Source organism: Petaurus breviceps, unplaced genomic scaffold, assembly GCF_028583685.1.
Source record: "Petaurus breviceps papuanus isolate PSGF00001 unplaced genomic scaffold, PetGlider_PUasm1.0 90823, whole genome shotgun sequence".
In the NCBI taxonomy this organism is placed as follows: domain Eukaryota; kingdom Metazoa; phylum Chordata; class Mammalia; order Diprotodontia; family Petauridae; genus Petaurus; species Petaurus breviceps.
Genome location: NW_027187352.1, coordinates 19,434,951 through 19,448,128, shown reverse-complemented (window position 1 = coordinate 19,448,128; position 13,178 = coordinate 19,434,951). Strand labels below are relative to the sequence as shown.

Genomic DNA, 13,178 nt, shown 5'->3' with positions numbered 1-13,178 from the left:
CACACACACACACACACACACACACACACACACACACACACACACACCCCCCCCATGTGACTTTGGGCAAGTTAACCCCAATTTTCCTCCAGAAAAGCAAAAAAAACACAGGCAGGTAAATATGTGAGGAGGCAATGTGCAACCCACATAGTGAAATCCTAATATCATTTTAGTAATATAACATACCTCTCCTCCTTCAATACATGTTTAAAGTGTGCAATATAACATTACACATTCTACTTTTTTTTTTTCAATAAAAGTTTTAATGGGTTTTACAGGACATCTTAATTTAGTTTGTATATAGTATTGATTCACTAGGCAAAGTTACTGGTTATATAACTTATTTAGTAAAAGGCTAAAACTTTTTTTCTTTTTTTTTCAGGATATGATATGTCCACATTTATTAGACGATATAGTAGGTATCTAAATGAAAAGGCAGTTTCTTACAGACAAGTTGCATTTGACTTCACAAAAGTAAAAAGAGGGTAAGTTCAACTTCCTCTTGTATAATTATTAATATTCCTGTTTTCTAACTATTGGTCAGAGCAATCTTGAACTTCATCATGGAATTGGAGAGTGGAAGCATATGAATCAGGAGAGATAAAAGAAGGATCCCTAAACAATTGGAGCTAAGAAATGGGACTTTTCCCAAAGATCAGGGTATAGAGTATATAGGTGCTGTCAAGTGAGACATCATTGTTAGTCATTAGTGGTTGGCAGTTAACTGCTCAGGGTTACTGAAACAACAGTTGACGTAATGAGATGAGTAGAGAGGTTTGCTATCTTTCCAGGTTACATACCTAAGATGTGATAAAGAAACTCAAAAAACTTGTCCAACTGGGTAGCTATTGCCCCTTCTGGTGATTGGTGTGGACATAACTAATTATGCCAGTTGGAACTCAGCAATAGTGCTAAACATTATGAAATCTTAGGTAGGTAGCCTCAGAACCTTATAGGATTATAATTTTTTGGTCTGTGTTTTTGCTTCTACCCATTGGAATCAGGGAATTCAGAGAAGAAATGCTTTAGGAAGATAACACCTGCTTAGGTAGTTGATGTCTGAAATTGGAATTTGGATTTTTACATAATGACTTAAAATAGAGGAATGATGGGCTTCTGGCCAAGGGTAGAGTGTACTTCACAAGGGCTGAGAAGAGTGTATTTGGGGTTGGCTAGGTGGCGCAGTGAATAGAGCACTGGCCCTCGAGTCAGGAGGACCTGAGTTCAAATCTAGCCTCAGACACTTAACACAAGAAACTATCGGTATAACCTAAGGCGAGTCACTTAATCCCAGTTGCCCTACCTTCCCTCCTCAAAAAAAAAAAAGAAGGTATTTGAAAGACTTAGAAATCTAATCAAAAAGACTCGTGTTTCATATACCAGGTTAAAATGTAATTGGGAAGTATTTAGAAAATAAATAAAAATACAGTAGAACATAGACAATATTAATATGTAGTTTTGTAAGTAAATATGCTGCTCACAGGGATCCTTATGTATGTTTTAATGGATCCAGTCTATGAGAGTTGGACACCAGTGGTGTAGGTAGCTATTAATTGGTATTGTAGTAGAGGAGATTCTTGTTGGGATAAAAAAAAAAGTTGGACTGGATGGCCTCAGATGTCCTTCCAATTCAGAGATTGCCTTCTTTTATGGTATCTATCACCTGGATTGCATACTTAATATATATGCAAATTTCTTATAGTGTGTGACCTCAAATGATAAGTGTTTAGTTACAGAGTTGTCACATTTTAAAATCAGTAAGAATTCTTTCTTTAAAAAGGTGTATCAGATAGCTAATTTTTATATAATATTAGTTGAGCTCTTTTGCCTTGTTATTTAATAGGTGTATATTGTTTTTATCCATTTAGAAAGTTAGAGATCTTGATTACATTTCTCTCCATTCTCCAAATAGGCTTCTTGTCACATATGTCTTATTTTAGAAGATCTTTGTTTTATGCTCGGACCATAAGTTCCTGCCTTGGATAATATGATACACTTAGGAGAAGCCATTAATATTAGTAAGATTGCAAAGAAATAGAAGACACTAGTTTGTTAGTAGGGTTTGGCCCATAGGCATTTTGACACTTGATGAATCAGCCTGAACCTCAAAAGTGTTCTGTTCTGATACAAACCATGAATAGGAAATTCACAGCTGGTGCCTTCTCAGACAACTAATGCAGTAACCTTGGGAAATAGATGTGTAACATGTGGATCTAGGTTACTGCCATTAGCCACAGTTGCTGGGAGTTAGGAACGGTTAAGGGAAATTGTGGAAATGAGATCTACCTAACAATAATGTATCAAGCATAGTTTTTTCTTATGCTAAAGACTGACCTGCTTATGGTTGAGTAGGTTCTGGGAAAATCAGATGTATTGCTGATGTACTTAAGTAAACTTAGCTCACAGAATTGACTGATCAAAAAAGACATTTTCAGCATTCTTTTAAATTTCTAATGGAATTTATCACAGCCATAAATTCTGGAGGGAGTTGGGGAATATTGAATCATCCAATAAGGAAAATGGTCTGTCCCATTTTTTTCCTAGGTAAAATGTAAATATTGTTATTTCTCTGTGACTCAAATATTTGAGGGAAATAGGCTTTGCTAATAAATTCTTGTCTAAAGCATTTAAATTATTTAACACCCTTTTGCTAATAAAAATTTATCACTTGAGTACAATGCCTACCTGAGGTAGATAATGTTTGGCATTTTTTAAATTTGGTCTAGACCAGTGATTCTTAACCTTTTTTTGTATCATGGACCCTTTGGCAGTCTGGTGAAGCCTATGGCTCCCTAACAGAATAATGTTTTTAAATAATTGAAAGAAATATGGTCTCAAAGATGAGTAAAATTAAAGATTCTTTTTTTTCTTATATAAGCTGATGAATCCCTTGAAATCTGTCCATGAGCATCCCTCAAGTGGTCCATGGACCCCAGGTTAAGGACCCTTGGTCTAAAATTATAATTTTGCATGTGGAAGAAATTCCCTCTAATAGGAGACATTAGCAACTCTTCTAGGAGTGAATTTTTAGAGAATTGCCAGAGACAGTGAGAGATTATTCACTATTATAGAATTGCAAAGAGATGGTATTTGTACTTGGATCTTCCTGATGATCAGACAGTTAACTTTTATTAAGCACATACTATAGACCAGGCACTGTGCTGTGATGGGGATATAAAAAGAAACAAAAGACAGTCCCTACCCTCAAGGAGCTCACACGCTGATTGGGGAGACATGTAAAAAGCTATGTGCAAACAAGGATATACACAGACACACACACTTAAACGTATATGTACGTATTTGTGCATGTATACACACAGACAATAAGTAAGAAAAATTTAAAAGAAGTAAGACATTACAAGTAAGAAGGATTGGAAAGGCTTCCTTAGAAGATGGAGAAAACTAGAGACTGACTGTCCACTGTGCCCACAATGTTTTATTACCCACTTTTACAGTTGAGGAAAGAAAGGTGCAGGAAACTTAAATGATGTGCCCATGGCTAAACAGCTACTAAATAGGGACCCAAACCCAAGTTTCCATGTATAGTGCCCATTTTCTGTGACATATAGTATTTGAATATACTCATTTTCAGTCAGATATACTGAAGCCTAAAGACTTGCCACATGTAGAAATATCCATATGAACTTTAAAAAATATCATTCATTAATATTGAAGTTTTATGCCTCATTTTATACCTACTGTCTGGCACATCTTTGTGAATAGTTGGAAAACCATTTAGTTCTCTATAATCATATAGTCAAGCATTGATTTAATTAAGCACTTATTATGTGCCAGGCACAAGGCTCAGGATTGGGGTTACCAAGAAAGGCAGAATCATAGTCCCAGCCTTCAGGGAACTCCTATTCTAATGAGAGAGACAACATGTATATAACTAGGTACAAGGTAGATATTTTTTAAAAAATGTATGAAGGTAATTTGAAAGGAGAAGGCATAAGAGGCTAGGAAACTGGGAAAACCCTCCTTCAGAAGGTGAGATTTGAGCTGAGCTCTGAGGGAAGCTAGGGATACTAAGAGACAGTGGCAAGGAGGCAGAGCATTGCAGGCATGGGGCCCAGTGAAAGGCAGGGATAGAAGATGGAGTGAAGTGTTCAAGAAACTACAAGTAACCTAGACTGAAATGTGTATGTAGAGAAAAAAGATATGCCTGGAAATATAGGAAGGGGTCAGCTTATGAAGAGCTTCAAATGCCCAAAACAGTATTTTATACTTAATGTTTGATAGGGAGTCATTGAAACTTACTAAGAGGAGAAATAGATGAGATCAGATCTACAATTTAGAAAAATAGCTTCGACTGCAAAGTGGAGGATGGATTGAATTAGAGAGAGACTTCAGGCAAGGGCACCAGTTTTGAGGCTATTACATTAGTCCAGGCAAAAAAATTATGAGGACCTTGAACTCAGGTTGTGGCCATATGAGTGGAGAGGAGATGTGTACTATTGATGACATGAAGGTAGAAATGACAAGATTTATTATAGGATTGGACATATGGAGAGTGAAGAGTAGGAAGACATCAAGGTTAGTGGCCTGGGTAACTGAGAGGATAGTGATGCCCTTGACAATAATAGCAAAGTTAGGGAATTAGGGTTTTGGGGGCAAGATAAATTGTTTGGGACATACTGAGTTTTTGATGCTTGCAAGATAATGTAGTTTTCAAAGAGGCAGTTGGAAATACATGACTGTAGTTCAGCAGAGATACTAGAATTGAGCATTATAACATTTGGGAATCATCTGTATATCAATGATGATTAAATCTAATGAGATCATCAAACGAGATAGTATAGAGTAAAAAGAAGCCTTGGGGCATATATTTTCTCTTCCTGAGGGAATGGCATGTAGAATTAGTAAAGAAGACTGAGGAATAGTCAGACGATAAGAGGACAAATGAGAGAAGAGTAGTGTCGTGAGAACCTAGAGAGGAGAGAGTATTCAGAAGGAAATAGCGACAGACTATTTCAAAGACTGCAGTGAGGTCAGAGAGGACCAGTTTTGAGAAAAAGTTGTGGTCATCATATAAATTTTTCTCATCTGCTTAATTTGCTCTGCATTAGTTGATTTAAATCTTGCCATATGTTTCTGATTTCTTTATATTCATCATTGTTCATGGTGTAGTAATATTCCATTACATTGATATACCACAATTTATTTAGTCATTTCCCATTTGATGGATATTCAGTTCACTTCTAGTTTGTTACTATTGTGAAAAAGTGTTTTTATATTTTTGTATATTATTAGATTTTTCTGTCTTTGACTTTCTTGGGAATATATACTTAGCTGTGGTATCCCCCTGGATCAAGGAATATGTATAATTAAGTGTCTTTTTTTAGTCTTGTTTTAACATTTTCCAGATTAGTTGAACCAGTTTATAGCAACAGCATTGCATTCCCTGTGTCTGTCTTCATAACAAACCTTCCAACGTTTATAATTTTTTGGTCATTGTTTTCATTCTGTTGTGTATGTTGAAACCTGAGAATTCTAATGCACATTTCTCTTAAGATTTAGAACATTCTTTTACATAATACTTCTTAGCTTTATTTTCTCTTTTAAAAGTAACCTTTTTGTATGCTTTGACCCTTGGGAAATGACTTTGGCTCTTATGTATTTGTATCATTTCCCCTTCCTTCTTAGATATCAGACCATTTATCAGAGGTACTTGCTACAAAGATTTTTTTTCTTCATTTAATTGCTTTTCTGCTCCTTCGTGAGCTTTTCTAGACATAAATTTTTCTTTTTCAGGGAAAGGGCAAGGACTGTCTTATACTTATTTGTATCCACATAGTACCTTGTACATGGTAGGTCCTTAATAATATTTGTTGAAACTTTGCAAATATGTTCAGTTTTTCTTTCTTGATGGGCTAATCTATAAAGTCTTTATCAGAACTACAGATTATTCAGTTAACTTCTTTTAACCTTTGACTATGTACCTGGAGTCATCTTTACAAAAACAAAAAGATATTTGGTATTCTAAATAATATGGGGATCATTTTGATACATGTAGGTGGTGGATTAAAATAATATACAACTGCATAGAATGTTAGGCATGCAAATACCTACCAACAAAACTAGATAAATTCTTGATGGCAGACGCCAGGTCGTAAATTAAAAGTGTAGTTTTCATTCTGATAATTTAGAATGTATGTGAACTTTTGGGGAGCTACATGATCTCTGAGGTTCCCTTAAACTCTATGATTCCATGCTTCTGGAATTTGTAAAATTGGTGATGTTATGGTGCCATATTTATGTGGTAAACATTTTGCATGAGTATTTTGGAATGACTTTTAGTTGTTCCTATTATCTAATGGCTATTTTGTTATTTTCCTCCTGTAGGATTTCTTATGTTTCATATTTAATATTAAGTGGAGGCAGTTAGGTAGTAGCACAGTGCACAGAAAGTTAGTCCAGGAATTAGAAAGACCTAAGTTCAGATATGGTCGAATGTTTATTAGTTGTGTGACCCTGGGCAAGTCACTTAACCACTGTCTGCCTCAGTTCCTTATCTGTAAAATGGGAATAATAACACCTTCCTCTCAGGATTGGTGTGAGGATAAAATGAGGTGTTTGTAACCCTTTAAAGCACTATATAGATACTGTTATTGTTGTTGTTTTTGTTATTATTAACTGTGAGAAAAAATTATAAGCTTTCTTGTTAACATTTCCATTAGAATTTCTAAGCTCTATGGCAGTTGTTTTAAGATTTAGTAGCAAACTCATTTTTTCTCCTTGTTTGTTTAATAGGGCTGATGGAGTCATGAGAACAATGAATACAGAAAAACTCCTAAAAACTGTCCCAATTATTCAGAACCAGATGGATGCACTTCTTGATTTTAATGTAAGTTCAATTGTACTTTTAGTTTAATTATATTTTCTATGAATTATTAAGAAATTTAAGTATACTTGCTGTTCCTGCAGGGATTACCTAACTAGAAATCTAAAATTTCAATTCACACTCTTGATGTGAAACATTTTATAGGTTCTAGATTTTAATGGTAATATTGTACTATTTTGGCAAAATCAATGTGTTACAAATTAAATTATCTTTTATTTTCTTTTAATGTTTGAAGACTTTCCCTATTTGATTTGTTTTTCTTGAGCTCCAGTTTTCTACTGAAATTTGCACAGGTACCACATTTCCAGACACCAAGCATAAATAAAATCTTAAGAATATTTTAAAGAGAAGTACCAAGTAGTATAAAGTTGTGTGTGTGTGTGTGTGTGTGTGTGTGTGTGTGTGTGTGTGCGTTTTCAATAATGGCTATTTAGATTGTTTTATTTTTAGGTTTTTAAAAAAATTTTCAACTTAGTGTGACACTTCTGTTAGCTCAATAGGGATCACAGTAGAGTAGTTTTTAGAAGTAACAGAATGCTCTTAAAAACACTAGAAAGTATAGTAATAAATTGAACCTTTCTTGAAATGATAAATAGTATCTATCTAAAACCAAGAGTAAGTAGATAGTGGGGATAAACTAGAAGCCTTTCCAGTAAGATCAGGAGTGAAGCAAAGACGTCTAATATCACCACTCTTACCTAATATTGTACTAGAAATGCTAGCTACAGCAATGAGACAAGAAAAAGAAATTGAAGGAATTACAACAGGCAGCAAGTAAACAGAACTATCACTTTGCAGGTAGTACCATGATATTCTTGAGAATGAACTAAAAAAAAAACTAGTTGAAACTATTAACAACTTTAGCAAAGTTTCAGCATATGCAATAAACCCATATAAGTCTTCAACCTTTCTACATATCACCATCAAAACCCAGGAATAAGAAATAGAAAGAAAAATTCCATTTAAATAACTGTAGACAATATAAAATACTTGGAAATCGACCTACCAAGGCAAACCCAGGAACTATTTGAACATAATTACAAAAACACTTCATAAAAATAAGACAGATCTAAACAATTAGAGAAGTATTAATTGCTCTTGGAGTGACTGAGCCAATATAATAAAAATGACAATTCTACTTAAGTTAACTTGTTTATTAAGTGCCATACCAATTAAGCAACCTAAGAATTATTTTATAGAGCTAAAAATAATGACAAAATTGATATGAAAAAACAAAAGGTCAAAAATATCAAGGGAGTCAATATTTTGAAGGAAGCATAGTAGTACCAGATTTCAAACTGTATTACAAAGTAGTAATCATCAAAACAGTTCAGTACTAAGACATAGAATGGTGAATGAGAGCAATAGATTAGGTTCCCAATACATAGAATTAAATGACCATGGTAATCTAGTGTTTGATAAACCAGAAGATCCAACAGGGGCAAGAATTCCCTGTTTCATAAAAATTCCTGGGAAAATTAGAAAGCAGTTTAGCAGAAACTAGGCAGACCAGTTCTCACACGGTGTACCAAGATGAGGTCAAAATAGGTAAATGATTTATACATAAAAATATCGTAATCAGTTTGGGGGAGCATGGAAAATTTTACCTGTCAGATCCGTGGATAAGGAAGAGTTTATGATCAAATGAGATAGAGAGGATCACTGGGAGTATAATGGATAATTTAGATTACATGAAATTAACAAAATGTAGTCAAAATTAGAAGAAAAGCAGGAAATGGGGGGGGTAGGGAGAATTCACATCAGATTTCTCTGATAATGGCCTCATTTATGAAATATATAGGGAACTGAGTCAAATTTACAAAGATAAGAGCCATTCCCCAATTAATAAATGTTCAAAGGATGTGAACAGGTAATTTTCATAAGAAGAAATCAAACCTATCAACAGTTATATGAAAAAATGCTCTAAATCACTAATAGAGAAATGACAAATTACAATAACTCTGAGGTACCACCTCACACCAAGATTGACTAACTTGACAGAAAAGGAAAAATGACTAATGTTGGAGGGGATGTGGGAAAATTGGGACATTAGTGCACTGTTGGTGGAGCTGTGAATTGATCCAACCATTCTGTAGAGCAATTTGGAACTATGCCCAAAGGGCTGTAAAACAGTGCATTTCCTTTGACCTGGCAATACCACTACTCAGTCTGTATCCCAAAAATATAAAGAAAAAAGATGTATACAAAAATATTTATAGCAGCTCTTTTGTGGTGGCAAAGAATTGAAAATTGAGGGGCTGCCTGTAAATTAAGGAATGGCTGTACAAGTTGTATTATAGTATTGTGATGAAATAGTCTGGTGCTTTAAGAAATGATACACAGGATGGATTCAGAAAAACCTGGAAAGATTTACATGAACTGATACAAACTGAAGTAAGCAGCACCAGGATAATGTTGTACACAGTAATAGTAATAGTGATGGTCAACTCTGAAAGACTTAGCTACTCTAATCAAAACAGTGATCTAAGATAACTCCAAAGGACTCAGGAATAAAAAATGCTATCCATATATCCAGAGAGAGGGACAGCTAGGTGGTGCAGAGAATAGAGCACCAGCCCTGGAGTCAGGAGGACCTGAGTTCAGATCCAGCTTCAGACATTTAACACTTCCTAGCTGTGCGACCTTGGGCAAGATACTTAATCCCAATTGCTCTGCCTTCCCCTTCCAAAAAAAACAAACAAACCATATATCCAGAGAGAGAATTGATGGATCTAGAGTACAGATTGAAACATACTCTTTTCACTTTTTCTTGCCTTTTTTTTTTTTTTTTTTGGTAATGTGGATACTATGGATATGTTCTGCATGACTTACCATGTATAATTGATAGATTGCTTGCCTTCTCTGTGGTTGGGAGAAGGGTTAGAGGGAAGGAGAGAATTAGAAACTCAAATTTTTAAAAAATGATTATTAAAGTAAAATTTTTAAAAAGGAAATAATAGAGTGTTCAAATAGTATGTAATTGTCACCAGGTGCACAGGGCAGAGTACGGTGACTGATTTCCAAAAGAATAGTCATTGTCTTCCCATTATTATTTAGCTTATTGTTTGGTGCCAAATGTTGTTTTTTCGTGTGTGTGTGTGTGTGTGTGTGTGTTAATTTGCATTATGTACTGTTTTACAAACTCACTTGTTTAAATGTTTGGTGATTAATTAATACAAACTTGAAAATCTTACTGAAATATCAGAGATGATTTTGCTTGTGAGTAGAACCTTCAAACCCTTTAGATAGTTCCATTATTTGCCTAGAACGGAAGAGGCTAGGGTTGCTACAAGTATAGGTAATGGTATTGGCATATATAACTAGCTTTTAGTCCTGAAATTTCACAGGATCCCAAATGGGCAAGAGGAGTATAGACAGAATTGACTTCGGTTTATCTATGAGTGCTCATACAAGTGAAATTGAGAGAAGGCATGACCTGAAACTGATCTTTTTTAGGAGTCTTCCAAAGTAAAATAAAACAAACCCACAAATAGTTTATAGATTCCTTGGCAGCACCATATCAGGTATGTCTACACAGACTATTTGGATTGACATTGTGCAAGTATAGATAATTCTGTGAAAATTTGCTAGTGGTTAGGTAACCCTTGCACATGTACTATACTTCCAGAGACCAGGCATACATTTTAAGGGAGATAAAGTAGTGCCAGACAATTGATAGCTTAAATTTTGGAATAATACTGCTGCCATCTATCCATTGGGTACTTGCACTAGGGAGAAGAGGAGATACAAAGAAATGTGATTAGCCTGTGTTATTACTACCTATGTTGATCACTGTATATCCCAAATGACCCACTCTAATACTAGAAAAGGAGTAATAATTCCACTTTCATAGTTGAAAAGGTTGGGGCAGGGGGGATACTCAGGGAAGCTATGATGCTCTTGTATCCATAGATCAGTCACCTGTAAGGCACCTATAGGATAGTTTCTGAAATGTGCAGATGTAAGTATCACATCCGTATTTGGGACAATGAAGTAAGAAACAGTATTCTCTCTGTATTTATAGCATAGTGCAGTGTAGGGTGATTCTTTACTACTAGTAGGCCTGAGGCAATTTACTACTGCCCTCAAGCAATTGAAGACTGTTCCTACATTCTTCTGGGCCATACTATCTTAAGTTTTCAGTCACTTTCTCAGTAATTTTGTAGAAGTTAAAGGCCACAGGGAATGTGAGGATTTCTAGATTCCAAGGGAAATAAGATAGAAGATTTCTTTAGTGTCCTACTTGGAAGATATATAGTAATATTGTACTGTTAATCATATGTTTAAGCTACTTTTCACCACTAGGGGCTGTTTATTTTGAAATGAAGGAATATTTTGAACACTTGACCAAATCTTAAGGTTTTTGGTGTTTTATATTTTTTTAAGTACTTGGCTATGGGGGCAGCTAGGTGGTACAATAGATAAAAGTACCAGCTCTGGAGTCAGGAGGGCCAGAATCCAAATCTGACCTCAGATACTTACTAGCTGTGTGACCTGGGCAAGTCACTTAACTCCGATTATGTTCCCCTCCCCCCCCCTGCCCCCCAAAAAGTACTTGGCTGTGGTTTTGACCTTCTAAAAATTTTTGTGTGTATATGTTTGTGTTTATCAATTTGGATTAGCATTTTGTTTTTGATCACTTCATTTCCCAATTTATCCCTCCTCTGTCTCCCTACTCTGAGAACCATCTTTTAAAACAAAGAATTTTAAAAAGATAATAAAATAAAGGCTGTTCAGCAAAACCAATCAACACATCAGTGAAGTAACATTTTTTTGTAATGTTCAGTAGCCATAACTATTCCTTACCATTGCAGATAAATAAACAAGTATTTAGAAAGAGGGAAGGAAACAAGCATTTATTGTCTGGCAATAAGCACTTTGTCCAAAGAACCCCGGGGGGTAGGTGCTGTTATTTCCCCATTTTGGAGTTGAACAAACAAACTGAGGCAGTTAGAAGTTAAATGATTTGCCAGGGTCACATAGCTCAAGTGTCAGGCTGGATTTTAAATCAGGTCTTCCTGAGTCCAGGCCCAGTGCTCTATTTACTGCACACTGCTGTTTTATTAAGTACCTTTATGTGCTAGGCACCAGGGGAATACAAAGACCAGAACAGTCTACTCTCAAGGAACTTATAGTCTAATGAGGAAAACAACAATTATATATGTAAATATATACAGAATAAATATAAATGTATACAAAATAAATATACAGAATAAATACAGAAGACAACAATTACACATGTAACTATATACAGAATCAATATAATGAGAATGGGGTAGATAAATACAAGTTAGTTAATGAGGACACTAGCATTTGGGTGGGTAGTGGGAAATCAGTGAATGCTTCATATAGAAGGTTGTTCTTGAGCTATGTCTTAAGGGAGGAGTGGGATTCTATGAGATAAGCAAGAAACAGACTGTTATATGTGAAGAGCAGAGAGAAAGCCAGGCTGGAACTCTAGATTGGGTTCATATTGTGAAATATATACAAGAAGTATATATTTCATCTGGGGACAGTAGTGAGCCACTGGGATTTTTTGAGTATGAGAGTGACATGATCAGTTTCATGGCTAAAGAAAATCTCTTTGGCAGCAGTGTGAAGGATAAACTGGAGTGGGGGAGATTTGTGGCAAGAGTGATCAGTTGGAAGGCTGTTTATGTAGTCTAGGCAAGAATTGGTGCTGGCCTGAATTAAGGAGGAGGTTATCTCAGTAGCAGGACAGAATTGGATGGCAGAGATATTATGGAGGTAAAAATGATACGATTTGGACATATGTGGAAAATGAGGAATCAAGCATAATTCCAGCATTACAAAACTAGGAGAATGGAAAAATGGATGTGCCTTTGATAGAAATAGTTACTTTTGGAAGAAGTATTATTTTGGAGAAGAGAAATATTCATTCAGTTTTGAACACATTGGGTTTGTGATATCTCTGGGAAATGCAGTTTGAAATGTCCCATTAGTTAGTGGTGTTGGGGAGCAATTAGTACATAAAAATCTAGGAATCACCAACATAGAGATAATAGTTGAATCCATGGGAGATGATGTCCCTGAGAGGGTATGCAGAGAAAAGAAAAGAGGGTCCCGGGGTCGGGGAGGGGGGAGACAAGGATTGAGGAGGCAATCTACTAGTGGTGGGAAGTTTAGCATCAGGCATGAATGAAGAAGGGGTGGCTTCTGCAAGAGGAAATATCCCTTTGTTAGCGATAGGAAAAGGAGGAGAGTGGGAAATAATAATGTCAAGGAGTTTTGAAATGAAGGCCATGAGAAAAGAACTTCATTCATTTTCAGTGGCTTCAGTTTTTGCAAAGGCAAGGTCCTCAGCTGAAAATGA

At 35.5% G+C, this 13,178-nt stretch overlaps 1 protein-coding gene across 17 annotated transcripts in view; it reads left to right on the top strand.

Moving 5' to 3' along the window:
- The window catches only part of PICALM (phosphatidylinositol binding clathrin assembly protein), a 133,729-nt gene that overhangs the window by 44,609 nt on the left and 75,942 nt on the right, over nt 1-13,178 (top strand). For all 17 annotated transcript variants that reach the window (XM_069071013.1, XM_069071029.1, XM_069071022.1 and 14 more), the window contains exons 4-5: nt 383-485; nt 6,754-6,847. In XM_069071013.1, the coding sequence (XP_068927114.1) occupies nt 383-485; nt 6,754-6,847 (197 nt within the window). The remainder of the gene's footprint in view (nt 1-382; nt 486-6,753; nt 6,848-13,178) is intronic.